This window comes from Eleutherodactylus coqui, chromosome 1, assembly GCF_035609145.1.
Source record: "Eleutherodactylus coqui strain aEleCoq1 chromosome 1, aEleCoq1.hap1, whole genome shotgun sequence".
Classification (NCBI taxonomy): Eukaryota; Metazoa; Chordata; class Amphibia; order Anura; family Eleutherodactylidae; genus Eleutherodactylus; species Eleutherodactylus coqui.
In genome coordinates, this window is record NC_089837.1 from 73,057,741 (window position 1) to 73,085,692 (window position 27,952).

The 27,952-nt window shown below is 46.6% G+C and overlaps 1 protein-coding gene across 1 annotated transcript in view; it reads left to right on the forward strand.

The window, feature by feature from the left end:
• Nucleotides 1–551: 551 nt before the first annotated feature.
• NTSR2 (neurotensin receptor 2) overlaps nt 552–27,952 on the forward strand; it is a 47,114-nt gene continuing 19,713 nt past the window's right edge. Inside the window, exons 1-2 of the mRNA XM_066589182.1 lie at nt 552–1,516; nt 24,482–24,767. Of these exons, the coding sequence (XP_066445279.1) occupies nt 872–1,516; nt 24,482–24,767 (931 nt within the window). The 5' untranslated portion in view covers nt 552–871. The remainder of the gene's footprint in view (nt 1,517–24,481; nt 24,768–27,952) is intronic.

Genomic DNA, 27,952 nt, shown 5'->3' on the forward strand with positions numbered 1-27,952 from the left:
TATTGTTCAATCTTCTTTGATTTGAAGTCTCAACTCTGTGATGGCTCAGTCAAATCCCTATTGGTCTAAATATGACATTTAGTCTTTCTTTCTAGAAGGGAAGGGTAAGATTTGTTTTTTTCCACAGTCTGCAAAGGAAAAAAAAACTCTCGTAGGAATGCAAGTATGAATCCAGCCTATTACCTCTGCAAAGCATGAATGGAATAGCGAGCAATTTCCGTAGATGGGTTGATTTTCTAATAGTGCTATGATTTCAGGTCAGTTAGCTCTGAGCAGTAATTTGTGCTGTAGGTAATGTAATCTCCTGTTATTGTGTATTTCTAAAGTTGATTATGCATTGATTGGAACCACAGCTGGAACATCGGGGAACACAGAACTGTCTAATTTATATTAATCTGCATCTTCAGGAATCAAATCCTTGGAAACTATACAGTACTGTATGGAGTTTAGAGGAGGACATAAGAGCTGATAGGTCCCTGGCCAACAAGCAGTCACTCAGCAACTAAAGCCCTCCCTGCATGCAGCCCATGAAATACCTCCTACACCTCTGCTGGCTTTCTGCTGCTGCTCTCCGGAGCTCACAGACCCATCTGATATTATTACCCATTCAACATTTACTAAAAAGCAGCCCAATGGGATAGAATTAGAAGACGTCTCGGAACAATCCAGCAGACTGGCATCACTACTGAACAGACAGTCTGCAAATTCCTGGGTTTGTAGACTTTGCAAATAAAGGGAAGCGGAATGACAAAGTGATACGAAGTTGGACTAAGTAGGAAGACCCAAAGGACATGGAGTGACGTGCGGTCCACAGCTGGAGGAGAAGCATCCTTCTAGTGCTATCCACACGCTATCAAGAACTGCTTGAAGGATGGCAGAGGTGGCATTGGCAGCACTAAACAATTCTTGGTTCTCAGAAGTGCCAAATGCCACCATAGACACATCTCACCCATTGGGTGTTGACACCAACTTGTCTTCTAAAGTGTTCATCACTGTTCTTTACATCCTCATCTTCTTGGTGGGCACCGTAGGAAATGTGCTGACCATACAGCTGGTGCTGAAGAAGTGCAGCAGGCATAGCTTGCAGGGCACAGTGCACTACCACCTGGTGAGCCTGGCATTGTCCGACATCCTCATCCTGGTCATCAGTATTCCCATAGAGCTTTATAACTTCATCTGGTTCCATTACCCCTGGGTATTTGGGGATGCCGTGTGCAGGTGTTACTATTTCCTGCGGGATATTTGCTCCTATGCCACCGTCTTGAACATCGCCAGCTTGAGCTGTGAGAGGTACCTGGCCATCTGTCATCCAATGAAGGCTAAGATGATGATGTCCAGGTCGAGGACTAAGAAGATCCTCTCTGTCATATGGATCTCATCTACATTATTTGCCATGCCCATGGCTTTTATCATGGGGGTAAAGTACCAGAACATGACCCCAGAGGGAGAGCTGGACCCTTCTTCTTTAGTGTGTACCACTTTGGTGTCTACTGCCACCCTGAAGATCTTTATACAGGTATCTACAAGACTTATACTCCAATTCTGTCCTTCATAATCCTGCATGTGTGTCTATGTAGCAGAGCTGAATTTGTGATCTAGCTCTTTATCTTTGTGCATCATTAGAAGTCGGACTTAAAGTAAGATAATGCATTAGAATTGGCAAGGGTTGGTGGTGGGTTCTGCAAATCAGCAAACTCTGCCCTGCTACCTCTGTATTTTTGCATGGAGGATGCAATAGGATTTAGTTAACATCTATTAATTCTGAGATTGAGCTGCTCTACAGGTAGAAACCATGACAGGGCAAATATACTACTGACATTCTTGTCTTTAAGGGGATTGTCCAGGACTTTTAGTATTGGGATAGGTCATCAATAGTTGATCAGCAGGGGTCCGAATTCAATGGGAGCTCTGCCTGTAGTACCAAAACTGCAAGGTTGAGAGCGCTATCTGCATCCACACTGTCCGCACTGACAGCTGGCTCGACCATGAGCTGATTGGTGGGAATTCCGGACAGCAGATCAACTATTGATGACCTATTGATTGCGCACCTCCCATAGACTTCCATGGGAGCCTTTGCTGCACACACCACAGACAAACAGAACAGGTCCTATGTTTTTCCATGCAATGCGTTCAATTCTGTGGTTAGCGTGCGCAGATTTTACGTGTGTAAATACGGTCATGTGAAGAAGCCCATACGCTTTTTTGTAGAAAAAGAAAAAGCAACATGCAAAAAATGTGTGACGGCTCCTGCAGACGGGCAGCTTTGCACGTGTTTTCACGTACACAAAATCGCTCAAGGAAACCGCAGAGAGTAGAACCAAGCGATGTCAATGGCTTCCCTCACATCCGGTGTTCTTGCGCTATATTTGTGTATGAGTGAAAATATACGCAGCAAGCTCTATTTTGTGCACATTTGCGCACCCAGGGCACCATAGGGGGTGCACAAATGCACTCCCCGTCCGCTTGAAATCGCGCACAAAACTGCATGATTTCGGTGTGTTAATTGATAACCCCGGGGACTAATTAGGCTGCTCAGCTGGTTCAATTACAGTAATCAGTGCTGCTAAATGCGTGAAATCACGTGCTAGCACTCCCCTGAGAGCGCAATCACGTCACTCTTGCGATCGTTAATACACCAGTAAACGCCAATCAAAAACACCTCTAAAAACACTGAATGTCCTGGATGGAAAATCGCTGGCTTTTTTTACATGCGTTTTTTTCTGGGTAATTAACATCCCCAAACAAATCTGTGAAGGAAGGCGTGGGGCTCATTCACACAGGTGTATCTGCGCCACATTTTATACACCTATTTTTTTACACGTATAATAGGAAACGAGTAGAACCCATAGATTTTTACGGGTTCATTCAGATGTGCGTAATTTTTACAATTATTTATAGTCGCGTGAAAAACGTCGCAATATCATACCTTGGTGCGCGCTGAAATAGGCATAGAGGTGAATGGGCCAGCGCAAATACGCAAATAACTTGCATATTTCCTGCATATTTGCACATAAACCTGCGTATTTTTTGCATACTTGCGCATCCAATTGGTCCGTCTGTATATTTTTTATGCAGTATGATGCGATTTTTGGTCGGGTAAATATGCAACGTATTTAAACGACTAAGGGCGGTTTCATGGCTTTCTCTCCATATGTGGCCGCCATAATCACGGACACATTCGGGACAAAACAAGACCATTGATTTCAATGAATTTCAGTGTTTTTTTCACTATCGGGATTCTCGCCCGTTAATTATACAGTCGAGAAAAGATAGGACTTGCCCTAATAACTGCGTGCGGGAAAGAGAGGGCAGCACCAGTCTTCCCACAATTTTTAAAACCTCGTGCACCCTGGTGCGGAGTTTGAATGGCCGGCGAAAAACCTTGTTCAGGCGCAACTACGCTCCGTACCTACAGCCATCAACAAAACACAGCGTAAAACATTAAAGTATAACTCTTCCGGGCATTTGTGATGAAACCGTTTTATCCCAGAGCCCTTATGCATTACTCTAGCCCAGCGTTAATACACTGCATGCCATATCTACTGCAGGCACTACTTTACTGGAATCCAATAATGAGAGATAAAGGACAAACACATCTCTGCTACATCTGTACATGATCCTTTCATGCTGCTAAACTCAGCAGGTGGCAATATACAAATGGGTGGCATATTAACCCCTTAGTGATAGCCATTGACCTCACTAGTGGGCTTTATGCATGCATGGATTGGTTGACTACTGACAGCCAGGCTCCTGCTCTAACTGCCAAGAGTAGGGAAACCTCAGATCCTGGCAGTTTACCACTTCACGTTATCATTCATTTATATACAACTCTGTACATATCACCAAGCAGATTTAATCATGATTGTAGAGAGACTGCTATTTTGTGTATCCCAATATGATCCGGATTTCTTCCATGATTTACATCTTGGCCTGATATTAGAAAAATGTACCTAATGCCGCTGATTTACCTTCACAGGACTGTTTAGTTGACTGATTAATTTTATTTCACTGATTGCATTGATTCATTTGTAGCTTTATTTTAAATGCCAGTAATGAATAACTGCATTGTTATGCTACTTCATCTTAATCCCTTAATGACCGCCCATACACCTTCTGATGGCAGTCGTTAAGGGGCCTTATTCTGATGCATACACCTTCTAAAGGCACTCCATCTGAAGCCTTGCACCGATCTCTTCTGCCAAGGGGAGCAGGTGCTCAGCTGTCAGATGACAGCCAGACACTTACTCTAACAGCGAGGACCGGAGAAATCACTGAGCCCTGCTGATTAACCCTTTACATGCCACGGTCAATGCAATCGCAGCATGTAAAGGGCTGACAGAAGGAGAGGGCTCCATCTGTCACCCACCGGGTCTTCAATGTGAGCCTCCAGGTTTCCAAATATGGTGGGCTATGAAGATTAGCCTAGGCCCTGGGGCCTCTTTCACATGAGTGTTGCGATTTTCAGCCACTCAGTTATATTTCCCATTTTCTCGCCCGTTCACGCGACCAGACTGCATTGTATATACGCTGCAGCCTAGAGTTCCATGGGCCAGAGGTGTGACCTTAATGCTAAAGTCTCTCTCCCTCTCTTTGTCGGCTGATAGCGGCAATACAAGCTCCCATAGAAGCCTATGGACTTTATGGACCTTATGAACTATGGACTTTAGCAATGTGAGCCGCTGCTAAACTCCCTCCCCCTTCCATTTTCTAATGGCTCTCATAGGCTCCCATAGGAATCTATGGGAATGGCTCGTGTATTCCCACAAAAAATAGGACAAGTTGTATCTTTTCCGGCAGTGCGTAACAGCGGCCGGCCGGAATGTGCGCCATATATGCTATCTTTTCCGGCTGGTCAATTTCACATGCCGGAAAATCGCCCATCTAAATGGATACATTGGAATCCAATGCTTCAGATGGTCGCGATTTTTGGCTAGCGTTTTATCGCGGCAAAATACACTCGTGGGAAATAGGCCTATGGCTGAGCTTCATAGGCTTTATAATACACTGCTATACTGAAGTATAGTAGCTTATTATAAGAACAATGAAAAGTGGTAAAATTGAAGTCCCCTAGTAGGACAAAAGTGAAAATTTAAAAAGGGAAAAAATCTGTAACAAATATATCAAAAATAAAGTCAAAACCCCATCATGCCCTTCTTTGGTATTTAAAAAAAACACACAAAAGACCACTACAAATTTGTTATCTCTGTTCTCGTTAGTACATTTTTTAATCCGCATGGTGTAAGCCATGAAGTATAAAATAGAAAAAACATTGCCCATTCGCCTTACAAAAACTGGAATAGAAAGGGATGAAAAAATTGTGCCATTAAAAAAGTAGAACTCGGTTGGCAACATAAACAAAACCCTGACACACCACCTCTGGCAAAAAAAGGAAAATGTTAGGGGTCTTTGAACGCAGTGATAGAAAAAAATAAATTATTTGAAAAGAAGGCTCAAAAAGTTGTGAAAAAAATCTATAAATTTGGTAAAGACACAAAGTGACCCACAGAATGAACAGAATATATTATTTATACCGCACAATATAAGCCTGGGAGCAGTGCTCTGAGCTCCCGCCCCCTCTCTGCCTGCACTGCTCCCGGCTCTTCCAGCCTCCTCCCCCTGCAGAGAGAGACGCCGTATATCGGCTGGGTGTGAAAACCCAGCCAATATACGGTCGTCTGAATGCACCCTTAAACAAAAAATCATGTCAATATTATTTATTTTTTGTATACCTTCCCTCTAATAAAATGTAATAAAAATGTATCAGAATTAGAGATGAGCGAACCTACTCGGCCACGCCCCTTTTTCGCCCGAGCGCCGCGATTTTCGAGTACTTCCGTACTCGGGCGAAAAGATTCGGAGGGTGCCGTGTGTAAGTGGGGGCTTGCAGCGGGGAGTGGGGGGGAGAGGGAGAGAGAGATGGCTCCCCCCTGTTCCCCGCTGCTACCCCCCACTCCGCCATGCCTCCCCCCGCCCCCCGGCGCCCCCTGAATCATTTCACCCGAGTACGGAAGTACTCGAAAATCGCGGTGGCCGATCGAGTAATTACTCGAAACGAGTACGTTCGCTCATCTCTAATCAGAATGTTACGCGTTTCCAAAAATGGGGTCACTAGAAGACTAAAGCTAATCCCGCGAAAAACAAGCCCTCGCAGAGCTCTATCAATTGAAAAATTACAATTTTATGGCTATTGGAGTGAGGCGATGCAAGAACAAATCTTTATAAAAATGTGTTTTTAGTGTATAAAAATAAAAAACATTTTAAAAACTGTATTACCGTAATTTAGTACCACCAGAATCGTTATCACATTATTTATACTGCATGCCTAAAATGAAATCCAAAAAACGACATTTTTTTTTTTTTTTTAATCCCCCCATAAATTTTTTAAATAAAAGTAACACAATACATTATTTGTACCCCAAATGATACTATTACGAAATACAACTTCTCCCGCGAAAATAAACCCTCATACAGCTATGTTGAGAGAAAAATTAAGAAGTTATAGCTCTTAGAATGCAATGATGAAAAGAAGCTGAAAATTTGTTGCTCATTAGGACATAAAATGGGCGCGTCACCAAAGGGTTAAATTGATAAATTTATAACCAGAGAGTTTTCAGCCCTTCTCAATGCTGCAACATAAGATGATGATTCCTGTGCCTTAATTATAGAAGCCACAAAACCGCCCCTGCGTCCCCTTCCCCAAAGATCTTCCGCCTCATAAAAAGACTCTTGTTTTTTGCAGCCCTTCTCAGATGATCTACAAGTTGAGACTTCGCCTCTTACCAATTAATTTCCACATCTAAATCTCATCGCTCGAAGGCCCTGATGACATCCTGAGATTTAGACTTGTGTAGGCTAATGTTTGGTATAGAATGACCACATAGCCCCCCAGACTGCAGACACCGAGGAACAGACAGTATTAATCTGAAGAAACTCCAATAGAACCTCCTCCGTTCTACCATTACCATCAAGCAGGTTCAACCAAAAGGGATTTAACCCTTTGCAATCTAATTTTGGATTCAGGGTTTCCTAGGGGGTTTTCTCTTTCTGCCATTATACATTAGTGCCACCTGCTGGCTAGAGCCCGTACTGCAGTATGGGACATGCTGGAGAGGCCCCCAGCAACAGAGCAGCCAGTAATATACAGTAAGAATACCCTGCCGGACGTCTTCCAACATCGGAACTGTACAGCCTTCAATCAGAATGTCTTTAGACGTCAGACAGTGGATTGGAAAGGGTTAACCTTCAAACTCTGAATTCTAGCAAACATGCACGTCTGTTAGCCCCTCCTCTGATGCACGGCGGATTAACCCGTGCAGCACCATAAGGTGTGAGCTTCTGTAATCCCACAGGCGAGGACGGATTTGAATGCTTTGGCTTTCTTCCCTCTTGCATCCAAGAAACACCCGTCTCAACCCCTACCGCCTATTCTGCAGTATGCATACCTCAAGACCTGGAACATGCCCCTTACCCAGCTCAGCATCCCAAAACTGCCTAGGCACTCAGGTTCAAGAGTACTAGGTATTGGAGGGGTATAGCGAGTACTTTCTTGACAGAGAGGAGGTGGATGGGAGTATAGGTACAAACCTGGCTCTTGCGACTGCCACTACCTTTGAGGAATCTCTGGCTCCTATTATTGCCATTGCATTTGGGGGGGCGGCTTCTGCTACTGCCATTGTGTTTAAGGGAGGGGGTTATCATCATTGTGTTTGGGGGATCGCTGGTTACTGTTAAAGGGGTTTTCACCTTTTTTATATGTTGCCCATTGTACAATATAATAAAGAATTCCATACGCACCTGTCACAGGTACCCGCAACTCCAGCAGCACATACTCCATTCTGCCTATCAGCGATGTGTTTATAGACTGCTGACCGGACGTCACAGACTGCTGCAGTCAATCACACCCTCCCTCGGTCGCTACTGTCTGTGGTAGGCTGTAGCAGTCTGTGATATTCGAACGGCGCTAACGAAGAATGTACTGATGGGGATGTGGGGACCGGGGCCAGGTGTGTTAGGCCATTTTTTTATATGTTTGACCATTCGCAGCAAAAAACAACTTGCAAACCCCTTTGATGTGTGGAAGGAGATGTAAGCAGGTGCAAACCCTATTAATGGGGTGGAGGGTAAGTTCTGATTTTACTGTGTGAAAGGGAGAAATGCCCAGGGTGTGATTATACTGTCAGAGGGGGAGAGCCCAGGATGTGTATACTATGGCGCAGCACTGACTGAGGCGCCTCAATTTAGATGTGTAGATAAATATAATTAATATACTACTAGAATTTTAACCTTGATTATATATATATTTTAATTTGACAACTAAAAACTTAATTTGGCTGATTGACTTCTAATTTTTTTAGTTTGGGATCCAGTGGCTCCTAGGTAAGTATTTTAGTCTGGAGGGCTGCATTGGTACCTTTCACAAACTCCAGAACCCAATGGTCCTACTTTCGCTCACTAGCTATGATGATAGAAGTGTAGAAAACAAAGACAACTAAAATCTAGCACCCAGAGTGTATAAAATTCAGTGATGAGGTCCATTTAGTTAACGTTGAGGTAGTCACTTAGACGTGGAGGTGGGTTCTGGAAATTGTCATAGAAGCCCCACATGTATCCAGGAAGGACAAACAACTCAAGGTGTTCTTCGGTAACGCTGAGCTTGATCTAACAATTAGAGATGAGCGAACACCAAAATGTTCGAGTGTTCGTTATTCGTAACGAACTTCCCGTGATGCTCGAGGGTTCGTTTCGAACAACGAACCCCATTGAAGTCAATGGGCGACCAGAACATTTTTGTATTTCGCCGATGCTCGCTAAGGTTTTCATGTGTGAAAATCTGGGCAATTCAGGAAAGTGATGGGAATGACACAGTGACGGATAGGGCAGGCGAGGGGCTACATGTTGGGCTGCATCTCAAGTTCCCAGGTCCCACTATTAAGCCACAATACCGGCAAGAGTGGGCCCCCCCCCTCCCAACAACTTTTACTTCTGAAAAGCCCTCATTAGCATGGCATACCTTTGCTAAGCACCACACTACCTCCAACAAAGCACAATCACTGCCTGCATGACACTCCACTGACACTTCTCCTGGGTTACATGCTGCCCAACCGCCCCCCCTCCCCCCCACAGCGCACACCAAAGTGTCCCTGCGCAGCCTTCAGCTGCCCTCATGCCACACCACGCTCATGTCTATTTAGAATTGCGTCTGCCATGACGAGGGACCGCAGGCACACACTGCAGAGGTTGGCACGGCTAGGCAGCGACCCTCTTTAAAAGTGGCGGAGCGATAGCCCACAATGCTGTACAGAAGCAATGAGAAATAGAATCCTGTGCCACCGCCATCAGGAGCTGCACACGTGGGCATAGCAATGGGGAACCTATGTGCCACACACTATTCATTCTGTCAAGGTGTCTGCATGCCCCAGTCAGACCGGGCTTTTTAATTCATAGACACAGGCAGGTACAACTCCCTATTGTGAAGTCCCTGTCGACCCACAGCATGGGTGGCTCCCTGGAACCCACTGGCGGTACACAGAAATATCCCATTGCATTGCCCAACACAGCTGAGGTAGTAATGTCGTGCTTAATGCAGGTGGGCTTCGGCCCACACTGCATGCCCCAGTCTGACTGGGGTTCTTTATAAGTGTACAGATGTAGTAAAAACTCCGTGTGCACCTACAGCATGGGTGGGTGCCAGGAAGCCACCGGCGGTACATAGAAATATCCCATTGCATTGCCCAACACAGCTGAGGTAGTAATGTTGTGCTTAACCCTTTCCAATCCAATTTGTATATGGTTTTCCTAGGGGGCTTACTCTTTTTCTGCTGTTATACAACGGCGCTATATGCTGGCTAAAGCCAGTACTGCATGAGCTGACACGTAGGATAGGCTCCGACAGCAGAGAGGCTGGCAATATACAGTAAGAGAACCCCGACGGACGTCTACCAACAACGGAGCTGTACAGCCTTAAACCCTAATGTCTTCACAGGTCACACAGTGGACTGGAAAGGGTTAATGCAGGTGGGCTTCGGCCCACACTGCATGCCCCAGTCAGACTGGGGTTCTTTACAAGTGGACACATGTAGGTTTAACTCCCTGTGGACCCACTGCCTGGGTGGGTGCCAGGAAGCCACCGGCGGTACATAGAAATATCCCATTGCATTGCCCAACACAGCTGAGGTAGTAATGTCGTGCGTAATACAGGTGGGCTTCGGCCCACACTGCATGCCCCAGTCAGACGGGTTCTTTAGAAGTGTACAGAAGTATTAAAAACTCAGTGTGCACCTACAGCATGGGTGGCTCCCTGGAACCCACCGGCGGTACACAAAAATATCCCATTGCATTGCCCAACACAGCTGAGGTAGTAATGTCGTGCGTAATGCAGGTGGGCTTCGGCCCACACTGCATGCCCCAGTCAGACTGGGGTTCTTTACAAGTGGACACATGTAGGTTTAACTCCCTGTGGACCCACTGCCTGGGTGGGTGCCAGGAAGCCACCGGCGGTACATAGAAATATCCCATTGCATTGCCCAACACAGCTGAGGTAGTAATGTCGTGCGTAATACAGGTGGGCTTCGGCCCACACTGCATGCCCCAGTCAGACGGGTTCTTTAGAAGTGTACAGAAGTATTAAAAACTCAGTGTGCACCTACAGCATGGGTGGCTCCCTGGAACCCACCGGCGGTACACAAAAATATCCCATTGCATTGCCCAACACAGCTGAGGTAACGTCAGCTGTAATGCAGGTGGGCTAAAAATTAATTTGATTACACTGTAGGCGAGGGCCCACAAAAATTGCTGTATCAACAGTACTAATGTACATCCCAAAAATTGGCCATGGCCAGCCAAGAGGGCAGGTGAAACCCATTAATCGCTTTGGTTAATGTGGCTTAAGTGGTAACTAGGCCTGGAGGCAGCCCAGTGTAACGAAAAATTGGTTCAAGTTAAAGTTCCAATGCTTTTAAGCGCATTGAAACTTATAAAAATTGTTCAGAAAAATTATTTGAGTGAGCCTTGTGGCCCTAAGAAAAATTGCCCGTTCAGCGTGATTACGTGAGGTTTCAGGAGGAGGAGCAGGAGGAGGAGGAGGAGGAATATTAGACACAGATTGATGAAGCAGAAATGTCCCCGTTTTGGATGGTGAGAGAGAACGTAGCTTCCATCCGCGGGTGCAGCCTACGTATTGCTTACGTATCGCTGCTGTCCGCTGGTGGAGAACAGAAGTCTGGCGAAATCCAGCCTTTGTTCATCTTGATGAGTGTTAGCCTGTCGGCACTGTCGGTTGACAAGCGGCTACGCTTATCTGTGATGATTCCCCCAGCCGCACTAAACACCCTCTCCGACAACACGCTAGCCGCAGGACAAGCAAGCACCTCAAGGGCATACAGGGCTAGTTCAGGCCACGTGTCCAGCTTCGACACCCAGTAGTTGTAGGGGGCAGAGGCGTCACCAAGGATGGTCGTGCGATCCGCTACGTACTCCCTCACCATCCTTTTGCAGTGCTCCCGCCGACTCAGCCGTGACTGGGGAGCGGTGACACAGTCTTGGTGGGGAGCCATAAAGCTGGCCAGGCCCTTAAAGACTGTTGCACTGCCTGGGATGTACATGCTGCTCGATCTACGCACATCCCCTGCAACATGGCCCTCGGAACTGCGCCTTCTGCCACTAGCGCTGTCGGCTGGGAATTTTACCATCAGCTTGTCCGCAAGGGTCCTGTGGTATAGCAACACTCTCGAACCCCTTTCCTCTTCGGGAATGAGAGTGGGCAGGTTCTCCTTATACCGTGGATCGAGCAGTGTGTACACCCAGTAATCCGTAGTGGCCAGAATGCGTGCAACGCGAGGGTCACGAGAAAGGCATCCTAACATGAAGTCAGCCATGTGTGCCAGGGTACCTGTACGCAACACATGGCTGTCTTCACTAGGAAGATCACTTTCAGGATCCTCCTCCTCCTCCTCCTCCTCAGGCCATACACGCTGAAAGGATGACAGGCAATCAGCCGGTGTACCGTCAGCAGCGGGCCAAGCTGTCTCTTCCCCCTCCTCCTCATGCTCCTCCTCCTCCTCCTGTACGCGCTGAGAAATAGACAGGAGGGTGCCCTGACTATCCAGCGGCATACTGTCTTCCCCCGCCCCCGTTTCCGAGCGCAAAGCAGCTGCCTTTATGGTTTGCAGGGAATTTCTCAAGATGCATAGCAGAGGAATGGTGACGCTAATGATTGTAGCATCGCCGCTCACCACCTGGGTAGACTCCTCAAAATTACCAAGGACATGGCAGATGTCTGCCAACCAGGCCCACTCTTCTGAAAGGAATTGAGGAGGCTGACTCCCACTGCGCCGCCCATGTTGGAGTTGGTATTCGACTATAGCTCTCCGTTGTTCATAGAGCCTGGCCAACATGTGGAGCGTAGAGTTCCACCGTGTGGGCACGTCGCACAGCAGTCGGTGCACTGGCAGCTTAAAGTGATGTTGCAGGGTGCGCAGGGTGGCAGCGTCCGTGTGGGACTTGCGGAAATGTGCGCAGAGCCGGCGCGCCTTTACGAGCAGGTCTGACAAGCGTGGGTAGCTTTTCAGAAACCGCTGAACCACCAAATTAAAGACGTGGGCCAGGCATGGCACGTGCGTGAGGCTGCCAAGCTGCAGAGCCGCCACCAGGTTACGGCCGTTGTCACACACGACCATGCCCGGTTGGAGGCTCAGCGGCGCAAGCCAGCGGTCGGTCTGCTGTGTCAGACCCTGCAGCAGTTCGTGGGCCGTGTGCCTCTTATCGCCTAAGCTGAGTAGTTTCAGCACGGCCTGCTGACGCTTGCCCACCGCTGTGCTGCCACACCGCGCGACACCGACTGCTGGCGACATGCTGCTGCTAACACATCTTGATTGTGAGACAGAGGAGGAGGAGGAGGAGGAGGGTGCTTTAGTGGAGGAAGCATACACCTCCGCAGATACCAGCACCGAGCTGGGGCCCGCAATTCTGGGGGTGGGTAGGACGTGAGCGGTCCCAGGCTCTGACTCTGTCCCAGCCTCCACTAAATTCACCCAATGTGCCGTCAGGGAGATGTAGTGGCCCTGCCCGCCTGTGCTTGTCCACGTGTCCGTAGTTAAGTGGACCGTGGCAGTAACCGCGTTGGTGAGGGCGCGCACAATGTTGCGGGAGACGTGGTCGTGCAGGGCTGGGACGGCACATCGGGAAAAGTAGTGGCGACTGGGAACTGAGTAGCGCGGGGCCGCCGCCTCCATGATACTTTTGAAGGACTCCGTTTCCACAACCCTATACGGCAGCATCTCAAGGCTGATGAATTTTGCGATGCGGACGGTTAACGTTTGAGCGTGCGGGTGCGTGGCGGCGTACTTGCGCTTGCGCTCGAACACTTGCGCAAGCGACGGCTGAACGGTGCGCTGAACTACACTGCTGGATGGGGCCGAGGACAGCGGAGATGAGGGTGTGGGTGCAGGCCATGAGGCGGTAGTGCCTGTGTCCTGAGAGGGGGGTTGCATCTCAGTGGCAGGTTGGGGCACAGGGGGAGAGGCAGGGGTGCAAACCGGAGACGGTGAACGGCCTTTGTCCCACCTTGCGGGGTGCTTGGCCATCATATGTCTGCGCATGGTGGTGGTGGTGAGGCTGTTGGTGTTGGCTCCCCGGCTGAGCTTTGCGCGACAAAGGTTGCACACCACTGTTCGTCGGTCGTCAGGCGTCTCTGTGAAAAACTGCCAGACCTTAGAGCACCTCGGCCTACGCAGGGTGGCATGGCGCGAGGGGGCGCTTTGGGAAACACTTGGTGGATTATTCGGTCTGGCCCTGCCTCTACCCCTGGCCACCGCACTGCCTCTTGCAACCTGCCCTGCTGATGCCCTTGACTCCCCCTCTGAAGACCTGTCCTCCTGAGTAAGCGTTGCACACCAGGTGGGGTCAGTCACCTCATCGTCCTGCTGCTCTTCCTCCGAATCCTCTGTGCGCTGCTCCCTGGGACTTACTGCCCTTACTACTACCTCACTGCAAGACAACTGTGTCTGATCGTCATCGTCCTCCTCACCCACAGAAAGTTGTTGAGACAGTTGGCGGAAGTCCCCAGCCTCTTCCCCCGGACCCCGGGAACTTTCGAATGGTTGGGCATCAGTGACGATAAACTCCTCTGGTGGGAGAGGAACCGCTGCTGCCCAATCTAAGCAGGGGCCCGAGAACAGTTCCTGGGAGTGTTCCCGCTCCTGAGCAGGTGTCATTGTAGTGGACTGAGGAGGCTGGGAGGAAGGAGGAGCAGCAGACAGAGGATTCGGATTGGCAGCAGTGGACGGCGCAGAACTGCGGGTAGACGATAGGTTGCTCGAAGCACTTTCTGCCATCCAGGACAGGACCTGCTCACACTGCTCATTTTCTAATAACCGTCTCCCGCGTGGACCCATTAATTGGGCGATGAATGTGGGGACGCCAGAAACGTGCCTCTCTCCTAATCGCGCAGCAGACAGCTGCGACACACCTGGATCAGGAGCTTGGCCTGTGCCCACACCCTCACTTGGCCCTCCGCGTCCTCGGCCACGTCCACGTCCACGTCCTCTAGGCTTACCCCTACCCCTCAGCATGCTGTATTACCAGTGATTAGATTTCCCAGGCAGGAAATAAATTGGCGCAAGACTGCAGGCCAAATATAATTTTTGCCCTTTTTGGAAAACGAAAGGCCCCACTGCCTCTAGTGAATGAATTATCTAAGTTTAATAACTGTGCTGTGTCCCTGCTTATGTGTCACAGAACGTGAGGGTAGCAGAGTTATTATAACTCTTGGAGAGCAGGTATTTTTTTTTCCCAATTAAGGAAAGCAAATGGCGAACCCAGCAGTAAAGCGTAGCTGGCTGCGTATGATTTAGCAATGTTTTTCACGCAGCTCACACGTCTACACAGGCGTAAGGACGGACACAGGCTGGACAAATAGATTTGTTTTCAGTTTTTTCCCACCAACAGGCAGCACTGCGTATATTCAATGAACCTGCGAAGTTTAATAACTGCGCTGTGTCCCTGCTTATGTGTCACAGAACGTGAGGGTAGCAGAGTTATTATAACTCTTGGAGAGCAGGTATTTTTTTTTCCCAATTAAGGAAAGCAAATGGCGAACCCAGCAGTAAAGCGTAGCTGGGTGCGTATGATTTAGCAATGTTTTTCACGCAGCTCACACGTCTACACAGGCGTAAGGACGGACACAGGCTGGACAAATAGATTTGTTTTCAGTTTTTTCCCACCAACAGGCAGCACTGCGTATATTCAATGAACCTGCGAAGTTTAATAACTGCGCTGTGTCCCTGCTTATGTGTCACAGAACGTGAGGGTAGCAGAGTTATTATAACTCTTGGAGAGCAGGTATTTTTTTTTCCCAATTAAGGAAAGCAAATGGCGAACCCAGCAGTAAAGCGTAGCTGGGTGCGTATGATTTAGCAATGTTTTTCACGCAGCTCACACGTCTACACAGGCGTAAGGACGGACACAGGCTGGACAAATAGATTTGTTTTCAGTTTTTTCCCACCAACAGGCAGCACTGCGTATATTCAATGAACCTGCGAAGTTTAATAACTGCGCTGTGTCCCTGCTTATGTGTCACAGAACGTGAGGGTAGCAGAGTTATTATAACTCTTGGAGAGCAGGTATTTTTTTTTCCCAATTAAGGAAAGCAAATGGCGAACCCAGCAGTAAAGCGTAGCTGGGTGCGTATGATTTAGCAATGTTTTTCACGCAGCTCACACGTCTACACAGGCGTAAGGACGGACACAGGCTGGACAAATAGATTTGTTTTCAGTTTTTTCCCACCAACAGGCAGCACTGCGTATATTCAATGAACCTGCGAAGTTTAATAACTGCGCTGTGTCCCTGCTTATGTGTCACAGAACGTGAGGGTAGCAGAGTTATTATAACTCTTGGAGAGCAGGTATTTTTTTTTCCCAATTAAGGAAAGCAAATGGCGAACCCAGCAGTAAAGCGTAGCTGGGTGCGTATGATTTAGCAATGTTTTTCACGCAGCTCACACGTCTACACAGGCGTAAGGACGGACACAGGCTGGACAAATAGATTTGTTTTCAGTTTTTTCCCACCAACAGGCAGCACTGCGTATATTCAATGAACCTGCGAAGTTTAATAACTGCGCTGTGTCCCTGCTTATGTGTCACAGAACGTGAGGGTAGCAGAGTTATTATAACTCTTGGAGAGCAGGTATTTTTTTTTCCCAATTAAGGAAAGCAAATGGCGAACCCAGCAGTAAAGCGTAGCTGGGTGCGTATGATTTAGCAATGTTTTTCACGCAGCTCACACGTCTACACAGGCGTAAGGACGGACACAGGCTGGACAAATAGATTTGTTTTCAGTTTTTTCCCACCAACAGGCAGCACTGCGTATATTCAATGAACCTGCGAAGTTTAATAACTGCGCTGTGTCCCTGCTTATGTGTCACAGAACGTGAGGGTAGCAGAGTTATTATAACTCTTGGAGAGCAGGTATTTTTTTTTCCCAATTAAGGAAAGCAAATGGCGAACCCAGCAGTAAAGCGTAGCTGGGTGCGTATGATTTAGCAATGTTTTTCACGCAGCTCACACGTCTACACAGGCGTAAGGACGGACACAGGCTGGACAAATAGATTTGTTTTCAGTTTTTTCCCACCAACAGGCAGCACTGCGTATATTCAATGAACCTGCGAAGTTTAATAACTGCGCTGTGTCCCTGCTTATGTGTCACAGAACGTGAGGGTAGCAGAGTTATTATAACTCTTGGAGAGCAGGTATTTTTTTTTCCCAATTAAGGAAAGCAAATGGCGAACCCAGCAGTAAAGCGTAGCTGGCTGCGTATGATTTAGCAATGTTTTTCACGCAGCTCACACGTCTACACAGGCGTAAGGACGGACACAGGCTGGACAAATAGATTTGTTTTCAGTTTTTTCCCACCAACAGGCAGCACTGCGTATATTCAATGAACCTGCGAAGTTTAATAACTGCGCTGTGTCCCTGCTTATGTGTCACAGAACGTGAGGGTAGCAGAGTTATTATAACTCTTGGAGAGCAGGTATTTTTTTTTCCCAATTAAGGAAAGCAAATGGCGAACCCAGCAGTAAAGCGTAGCTGGCTGCGTATGATTTAGCAATGTTTTTCACGCAGCTCACACGTCTACACAGGCGTAAGGACGGACACAGGCTGGACAAATAGATTTGTTTTCAGTTTTTTCCCACCAACAGGCAGCACTGCGTATATTCAATGAACCTGCGAAGTTTAATAACTGCGCTGTGTCCCTGCTTATGTGTCACAGAACGTGAGGGTAGCAGAGTTATTATAACTCTTGGAGAGCAGGTATTTTTTTTTCCCAATTAAGGAAAGCAAATGGCGAACCCAGCAGTAAAGCGTAGCTGGCTGCGTATGATTTAGCAATGTTTTTCACGCAGCTCACACGTCTACACAGGCGTAAGGACGGACACAGGCTGGACAAATAGATTTGTTTTCAGTTTTTTCCCACCAACAGGCAGCACTGCGTATATTCTATGAATAATAACTGTGTTGTGGCCCTGCCTATACAATTCTTTCCCTGCAGTATCAATGGAGGGTGCAATGCTCTGCAGAGGCGATTTTGAGAAGCCCAAAAAAAATGCAGCACAGCCAACAGCAGCCTGGACAGTACTGCACACGGATAAATATGGCCCTAGAAAGGACCGTTGAGGTTCTTGAAGGCTACACTCACTCCTAACACTCTCCCTGCCTATGCAGCACTTCTGTCCCTAATGCCAGGTGCAACGGTCTGCAGAGGCGATTTTGAGAAAAAAAAAAAAATCCCACTGCTAACAGCAGCCAACACACAGCTATCAGTGGCCCTAATAAGGACCTTTGGGGGGTCTTGAAGCCTACACTAACTACCAATTCTTTCCCTACAGCAGCTCCGGTATAAACAGCACTGTCCCTCATCTAACTCACACCGCATCTGAGGCGAGCCGCGGGAGGGGCCGACTTTTATATTAGGCGAACACCTGATCTCGCCAGCCACTCACAGCAGGGGGGTGGTATAGGGCTTAAACGTTGCAGGGGGAAGTTGTAATGCCTTCCCTGTCTTTCAATTGGCCAGAAAAGCGCGCTAACGTCTCAGGGAAGGAAGTGAAAGTAACCAGAACACCGCATGGTGTTCGTCACGAATAACGAACATCCCGAACACCCTAATATTCGCACGAATATCAAGCTCGGACGAACGCGTTCGCTCATCTCTACTAACAATGTATACATTCAAATAATGGCGGTAACATGAGGGCAGGATGAATGTAATTATCTTCATACATGATGGTTGATATAATATATAATGACGAATGGAGATTCGAGCCGACAAAAATATAAACAAAATATCTCCATATGTCTAAAGTGTGAAAAATCTGAAAAAATAAAAAGATGGATATATGGACTAAATTCCCTCTTCCCAGTAGGGTTGAATGAGTGTCTATCCTTTAATTGCTTCCTCTGAGAGATACTCGCCTTTATCTATTGGGGCTATTATGTCATCATCTATAATCTATGCTCTTAATGATGTCGGTCCAATGTCCCTATAACACCGACAATTGTGGACTCTATAAACAATATCTGGCTTACGGAGAATAAGAAATGAAATACGTCACATACTTGCTATCATTATTTCCCTAGGAACTTGTGATATGCTGTGCCCCGGAATCTATTTTCAGGATATAGTTATAATATAGAATAGCATGCCCTATAGATATTCCTTATGGAATGAAGGCTAATTAAATTATACTACCCGTCTAATATCTGAATAATAAACATAATATGGTAGCGATCTTGGGATCATCAACTCCTCCAGCAAGGCATGATATATGGTGTCTTGAATATATATCCGGAAAATTATTACAATATAGGAAATATATTCCATCTATCCTGGAATTATAGCCAACGTATTATACTATTGTTCACTGCAGTGAGAAACGTACGACTAGCGGTGTTATATGAGGGCAAACAAATAAGGTTATTCTGCATCCATTGCATGGATTGCCCACTCTGGCATACACCTTAGGTGCTACTCTGGGCTAAGAGGTGGCTCCAGATTATCGGGAATGGGCCTCCAAATTGTGGTAGGGGGACTACAGTAGTTCCCCTGGTTATATCCCCTTATGGCGCATCAGCGACGCGTTGCATTAATCTGACAATTCCATCGTTGTCTGCTGAAGCACTGAAGCTACCAGGACAATGGGGACGCTTCCTTTTAACATGCCCCCAATGAGGCGTTTGCGTGAGCACATCCAGCAATTGTCATCACGTCGGGGATATCTTGATACATCTCAGTAGGACGCTTGCACTACACTGACAGCTGTCAGTCGTTATGACAATGGGAACGTGCACCACGATTAGATCCCACAACTTCTGAAGGCTAAGCCCAGAGGCATCGTCCCTGTGAGCGGTTGGGATGCTGAAGACATGAGGATTGTAATGACTGAGCAGATAATCTTATGCTATCAGAGGCTAATGAGCCTACACAAGGGTTAATGAATTGCCCATTGACTAGATGGGATCCCTCACCTATGTGCTAATTGGATAAAGACTTTGGGGGAAATCCCCCAGGGGCGTCATTTGGAGCATAAAAAGTACTGCTCATGCAGAGAGCTTCAGATTCCCTAGTCCACCATCAGGGCTAAGGGTTATGCTCGCTGTTTGTTATTTTGTGTCCGCTGCTACAGAACTATAGGCAAACAATGATGTTATCCTGATTGAGGGGAATGGGGAACCGTTTGGTTGAGATTGGTTATCCTGAACATTAAGGATTAGACAAACAGATTGGGGGGTGTTTATATGAGGGGAATTGAACTCTGATAAATTCTGTTAGAGGACATTGATCCTGATAGAGACAGTGCGCCGATACAACTACCTAGAAGGTGATTGATGTAGTTGATCCACACTGTCATATCCACAGATTTCAGAATTTTCAGAGGACAGAAAAAAACTTTGATTTCCCCCTGCCAACTATTATATCGAAGACACTTCTACTGCCCCACAAGTTATACAAATGTTGGGAAAGTAGAAGCAGTATTGATATGAGCCAGCACTGTTCTCCTATGAGACACCTTATCTCTAGAGCTATCTAGACAACCTATCTATACAATTGGTATTTACAAGGATTGAAAGAGAGATCAATCTGTCATCCTGGATGCACTGTCAGTTTAGATGTTCCTGATGAACAGCGATATTAGTGGGAAAACGCGTTGAATAAATGAACTGAGTGGCATAAGAATAAATGATCTGAATGATATAAGAATTAATAAACCGAAGGATGAATAGGTAACCTAAAGGATGAACAAATAAACTGAATGATACAATCCGTATGCTGAGGGACAGAAAGTAACAGATCCTAGATCCCTCCCATCCTGAACAAATTAGGCAAATGAAGAATTGAAGGTGTAGATACAGCCTGGTTTTCATCCTAGGTCTATATACCTACCTTGTACTATATACGCCTACCCCTATATCCCATTTGAAGAATCGCATATGCTATACCTATAATCCCAATGGAAATTTTCCTGATGGGACCTTCTTATCATAGGAATTTGGCATAGGGTACCTGTCACAATGAGGGTGGCCATAATTAGCTTTATGTGTACATGGCGTGTCTAGCTGATACTCATTACGTTTGACATAGTTGACTTAAAGGAGATGTCTCGAGGAAGCAGTTAATTTTTTTTTTTGCCCAGTCCCCCCCATTAAACACACATTACAAAGCCCCCCTGTAAATGACATTTCTAGCTGGTTCGTACTTACCGTTCCAGCGTTTCAGCAAGTTATAAAAGTTTCCTCAAGATGGCCGCCGGCTCTTTCCCAGTCGCTCGCTGCAGCCCGACGTGCGCACTCCCGAGACGCCGCCAGCTGTGTCTCCATGGCAACCGGACGCATCGCAGCCGCCGACCAGACGCCCCGCAGCCGCCGACCAGACAGCAGGTAACCGGCGCTAGCCCCCGGCTCCCCAGCGCTAGTTCCCCCGGCGCAGCGACAGCCCCCCCGGCCTAGCGACAGCCCCCCCGGCCTAGCGCTAGCTCCCCCGGCCTAGCGACACCCCCCCCCCATCGCAGCGACAGCCCCCCCGGCCTAGCGACAGCCCCCCCCATCGCAGCGACAGCCCCCCCGGCCTAGCGCTAGCTCCCCCGGCCTAGCGCTAGCTCCCCCGGCGCAGCGACAGCCCCCCCGGCCTAGCGCTAGCTCCCCCGGCCTAGCGACAGCCCCCCCGGCCTAGCGACACCCCCCCCCCCATCGCAGCGACAGCCCCCCCGGCCTAGCGCTAGCTCCCCCGGCGCAGCGACAGCCCCCCCCCCCCCGGCGCAGCGGCAGCCCCCCCCCCGGCGCAGCCCGGCGCAGCGGCAGCCCCCCCCGACCCATCACTTACCTGGGAGGCTTCTCGGGGCTGCTGGGCTGGGCTGGTCTTCTCCGCTGGGCAGCTCCAGTTTCTGCACCTTCCTCTAACAGAGGATGGTGCAGAATGGCCGCTTCAGCGCGCTCCCGAGCAGTGACAGCTCGTCTGCGCATGCGCAGAAGAGCTGTAGCGGGGAGCACACTGAAGCGGCTCGTGCTGAATGGAGAAGACCGGACTGCGCAAGCGCGTCTAAAAAAGCAAGCTGCCAGCGAATTTAGACGGAACCATGGAGACGAGGACGCTAGCAACGGAGCAGGTAAGTGGAATAACTTCTGTATGGCTCATATTTAATGCACGATGTACATTACAAAGTGCATTAATATGGCCATACGGAAGTGTATAACCCCACTTGGTTTCGCGAGACCACCCCTTTAAGTTTGTGTTGTGCCCTAATTACATTTTAAAAGTTCAAATAAAATTATTATTTTAGACAGATGTGTCACCTGGTCGTGCACACCTGCCTCCCATTTACCTTCTGTCCCTCCTACTGGAGCATATAAATGGTATCCTACCTTCCCTGGTTTTATTTGTAGGCTTAGTCCCAAGAGAGGAGCATTCTGAGATTTACCACCTGGTATTAGCGTTAGGACTAGAGTACCTGCCCACTCGAGAGAAAAGGTTTGGGTGCCGGCGGCGGGCAGGGAGCTGCGGGGGAGCGCGGGGAGAAACAGAGGGGAGCTCTCTCTCCCTCTCCCCCCCTCCCTCTGACTGCCGCTACTCACCGCTCCCCCGCGCCGGCACCGGAACCTTTTCTATCGAGCGGGCAGGTACTCACTAAGGGCAATGCTCGCTCGAGCAATTGCCCTTACCGAGTATGCTCGCTCATCTCTAGTTAGGACCCATCTGAAAGCTTGGTCCCTGGACGTTGGCAGATGGGCCAATATAATTTGATCGAATTATATACCAAGAACCATGCATTATTTAATGTGGTTAGAGTATTGATTATAGGTATGTATGCCTCTGATAGTAAATGTATTTTGCGTGCTGTTGCCATTTTTGGTATCTGCTTCTACTGTAGGTTGCAGCCATGGTTTAACCTGCACCTGTATATTTCTATTGAGATATATTTCCATTGGGTCGTGCTGACCTATTTTATCTTTTTTTTCTAGCTGATACTCTGTCATTACGTTTGACATAGTTGGCGCAGGTTTGTGTTTTGCCCTAATTACATTTTTTAAAGTTCAAATAAAATTATTGCTTTAGCCAGATGTGTCTATTCTGTGAAGGGCTTTAGTAACTATAGACTTTGTTCGTCCCAGTGACTTGGTATAAAAATGTTCTTCCTTCATTGATGAATATTAAAGCAACCCTTACAATTCTGAATCCCATATTTAAAAGACCCCTTTAAAAGTCCTGATATAACACTTTTTCGCTGGAACAAAAGGATTTTTTTGATTACGGGGACAAGACGGGGAAAGGATATTTTTCAAAGTTCTGTTCTTTCGAAAGATGACTGTTCAGAATTGAGAAGAGGGTCACCTTTTTAATACTAGGCATGGTAACTTGAAAAGTCAGGATAGCCATTGGAGATAATGGAAAGTAAAGATCCCACACGGACAGTTCAGGAGAACCGGGAGGAACCGCACCTCTCTTGAGGTTTTTATTACACAAACAAATATTTTACAACAGCGTTTTCTACAAAAGCTTTACCCAAAAGAATTAGTTGAATCTTCTTAAATTAAAGAGCTTTAAGACAAGGATCTGCAATTACGAGAGAAAAAACATTTTAATTCACAACATGCGCAACTAAAATTCATCTGTTCAAGACACCAGGAAACCTTGACGGGTGAGGTGACCCTTTTCTCATTAATGAGATTTCTGAATAGCCAAAAGTCATCTTTCGAAAAAACTAAATTTGAAAAATATTCTAATGTCCGTACGAATGAAATTACATTCACCCTGCCGCCACATTACTGCCAGATCCGGTCTGACATTCCACCTGTAATGATCTTGTGCTTGAGAAGGTAAAATGATCCCTCCACAAAACGCGTTGCGCCATCCTTGTACCTATTGTGCTTTATTTATTATAATAAATTGTTTACATTTATACATCGTTGAATCAAGCTCAATTTTTCCAGTGAACACTTAATTGTTTGACAGTTCTGGACACCAGGGGGTAGGGGGGTTCTTTGATGATTTCAAAACCTCCCACCCCTTCCCCCCAAGTGAGTAGCTCAAAGTTTACCAAATGGACAGAATTTTAAAATACTTTAATACTTTGAGCGCTGGATTTTATGTGTTCTTGACTAGAGATGAGCGAGCATACTCGCTAAGGGCAATTGCTCGATCGAACATTGCCCTTAGCAAGTAGCTGCCCACTCGGGAGTAAAGATTCGGCTGCTGGCGGTGGGCGGGGAGAGCGGGGAGGAGTGGAGGGGAGATCCCTCTCTCCCTCTCTCCCCTTGCTTCCCCCTGCTCACTGCCGCATCTCACCTGTCACCCGCGCCGGCACCCGAACTTTTGCTTCCGAGCGGGGAGATACTCGCTAAGGACAATGCTTAATCGAGCAATTGTCCTTAGTGAGTATGCTCGCTCATCTCTATTCTTGACTTCTACACTTCTAGACTTTTAATGACTTAGTCTTGCGGAAGCCTTGGGCCATTTTCATTGCCCTCTCCTCCAGGGATGTTCTAGTGACAAAGTGTTTTTGTTTGGACCACAGGTGTGACGGCCTACCAGGAGGTTAGACCGTTTACACCAGGTGAGTCCTCTGCATTTTGTCTGTTATCTTTGTTTTTAACTCCTAGAGTGTTGTCTTGCTTTTATATATTTGTCACTTGCTATGATGGGAAAAGATAAGATAATAAAGGAGAACAGGGACAAGAAAATAAAAATCTCCGATGCACATCACATGCAGCTGCACAATTTACCATGCCGCTGCCTTTCAGGAACATGAAAAAGTACAGCCCCTTACCGGGTACTGTAAAAGCACATCAGAGAGTCTTTAGGTTGTTGTGCAGTTGGGATGATTTCTTATGCTACCAAGAACGTCTAGCAGGGTGAAGATTTTGGTGACCACTGAGAGTATTTGACTATTACCATGTTTATTTTATATGTTTTATGTATGATTTCTCCATCCTTTCAGGTCAATGCATTTGTGTCATTCGTCCTTCCAGTGACCTTGATTGGTGGACTGAATTGCCTTACTGTGAGTCACCTTGAGTCGTTACGTTCCCGTTCATTTTTGACGTTGCACTCTTCTTGCAAGAGTTACCGAACTTCCAAAGAAGTAGATGAGTCCCAAAGATCTGTATCTTCTTCCACTGGTCCATCAAAGATAAGTGTTGGAGGAACGAGTGGGAAGAAGAACCTGACTGTGTCCAGTGAACCCAACCGTCTACAGGCTCTACAACACAGCATTTACATGCTCAGTTAAGAAAATTCCTCATCTCTCTTGTTATAGTAATGTGTAAATTGTAGATATTATCAATGTTTAAATTATCATTGTGAGAAATGTGAAAACGCACATCTTTTATTAATGTTACTTGTAGCAAATCTCCTACCCAAGAGGCAAAACCATAAAATCTAGAACATATCTTTTTTATAGCAATTGAAGCATGCTTATTCACATATGACCTTCTAAGACCTAGTTACATTCTATACAGGTGGTCTACCATGGGACCTGGTGGTTAAACAAGAGCCATTGCCTACATCTGTTATAGCACATTTCTATCCAAAATCTACAAACTGCCATATAATAATAACTTGAAAGTTAACCCTTTCCAATCCACTGTCTGATGTCTGAAGACATTATGATTTTAGCCTATACAGGTCCGATGTTGGAAGACTTCCGTCGGGGTTCTCTTACTGTATATTGCCAGCCTCTCTGCTGTCGGAGCCTATACAATGTGTCACCTCATGCAGTACTGGCTTTAGACAGCAGATAGTGCCGTTGTATGAGGGCAGAAAAAGAGTAAGCCCCCTAGGAAAACCAGGATACAAATTGGTTTGGAAAGGGTTAAATCAAAAAACAACGTTTTTTTGTTATTTTTTCCCTTTATACTTTGGTTTCATGTAATACAGTACATACATGGGTTGTTCATTTACATTGAAGGCCATTATCAATGTATTATTATTACACACTTTACCCCATCAATTGAAAAACCCAACTGTCAATGACTGTTATAAATACAAATGTGTCCAGCATGACCAACAGATGATGATATGATAAGTAGATTCAGTAGAGCATTTTTAGCAGCATAGCGATTTCTACGACAGTAGCATACTATCATGGATATTGATAGGACCTCTTGCATCTTCAAATAGTCCTTCTTGCTTGCATCAGCAGTCTGTAACGTCAAACTGGGACATGGATACTCTGTAGAGTTTTACCGGCACATTAACTGCAGAACTGCAAACTGGACACAAAACTTGTGGACATCACTGAGAAACAGACATAAACATTACGCCATTCACACTCACGAATTGGTGAAACTAGACCGAACAGAAGAACGTACTGCATGCTCACGGACAGACACAAACTAACGGCTGATAAACGCTCAAAATACACACCAAGCATACCCGCATGTATAATCAGATACAATACAAGGTATTAGTTCGTATTTTGGCCAGAAAACTTAAGCTCACAAGCCTACGTCAAGGGTCCTTGTTGTTTCACAGGTCCCTATACTAACAAGACAACTAATCCCAGGAAACCTGCCTGCAATGCTGGGCGATTGCTCCTGATAGGGATGACCCTGTGCTGGAACCTAGGGACCTACCTCGTTCTAGATGATAAAGGACCCACAGCAAGAGATAGTTCACACTACACATACCGAGAGCTGCACAGCCAAGCAGGAGCATAACACTGTTCACACTGAACATCCTGAACGCTGCATAGACACCTCATGTCTAGCCACATGCACAGACATGCAGGAGCATAACACTGTTCACACTGAACATCCTGAACAAATGGAGAAAAGCCCAGCAGCCTCTAGCAGAGGAGCTAGTATATATGAGCAGCAGACCTTGGGGATTGGCTGGCTGGAGCAATCCACACCCAGCCAGCTCAATCAACACCACCTGTGAGGCTGTGCTGCTGAAAACCCATGTAGTACAAGTAACTTGCAACTGGATGCACTACAGCAGTTCTCTCTCTTTGCAGTGACTCACAATATACATATCTCCATGATAGATGCATGATAGATAGGTCCATAACTGTGGTTCCAGGTATTGGCAGTGGCATGCACCTGAGGAAATATTGAGAAATGTAGGCACAACCTTGTAAGAAAGCACATGACACTTTGAGACTTTCTGCTTTGGCTGTGCAATTCAGGCTCTACTATATATGGTGGTATTAATTAAGATCCTTATGAAGGCAATACTTGAGCTCTTTAGGTACTGTTTATTTAGCATTGTACAGTGACATTTTCTGAGCATTTATGGTGTTATTAAGCCACTTCTATTTAGAACCATTAGCAATCTAGAAACCCCTAACAATACAGCATTAAAGTGAATGTATGTCGTATATTTGTTATTACGTACAACTAAATAGTGACATATATGCAATTTTTCTTTTTTTTTTTAATTTTCTGATTGTAGATTTTTTGTGTATTTTCTGTTAATGACTATGGGGTGGGGGCTGCCATCTTAACTGATCTGCATTTAACTAAATTTAGATATACTTTACAACAACCACAGGAAGAGACCCTCTGACATCTGTGGGGCAGTGTTGTGGGCATACTCTGTGACCTGTGCAGAGGTCACAGAGAATGGGAGAAGGTCAGCTGTGACCATTACCTATTGCGAATGTGGATTGTATGTTATATATATATATATACACATATATATATATGTATATATGCGTGTGTGTGTTATCTTTCGTTAAAATCCCACCTGTGATGATAGTGAGAGGACTGCTGAAAAGTTTTCTCTACAGAGAAGAAAATGTCAGTTTATTAATATTAACTGAAAAACCTCAATTTCCATCCTAATGTAAAGGGTAAAGAAGCTCTCGCTGTTAAATGCTCAAACTCAAGGTTGTTACAATTGTCTTAATTTGCAGTATTGGATTCGCAGCTGATTGATGATATTTTGTTTGTTTAGTATTGTGGCTGCTAGATGGATCAGCAGTTCAATGAGAGTTCTGAGTAGAGAGAACATCCACAGGAAACTGTCTTCTTCTTACTGTTGGGACATAAAATGGTGCAGACTCAAAAATAAATGACACGCAACGTTTTCATGAACTATCACTCAGTTGATGACATGACATCTTAGATGCAGACAGAGGGGTAAGTAATAGAGATGAGCGAACGTAATCGTCCGAGCTTGATGCTCGTTCGAGTATTAGCGTGTTCGAGATGCTCGTTACTAGAGGCGAGCACCACGCGATGTTCGAGTTACTTTCACTTTCATCTCTGAGACGTTAGCGCGCTTTTCTGGCCAATTGAAAGACAGGGAAGGCATTACAACTTCCCCCTGCGACGTTCAAGCCCTATACCACCCCCCTGCAGTGAGTGGCTGGCGAGATCAGGTGTCACCCGAGTATATAAATCGGCCCCTCCCGCGGCTCGCCACAGATGCATTCTGACATAGATCAGGGACAGTGCTGCTGGTG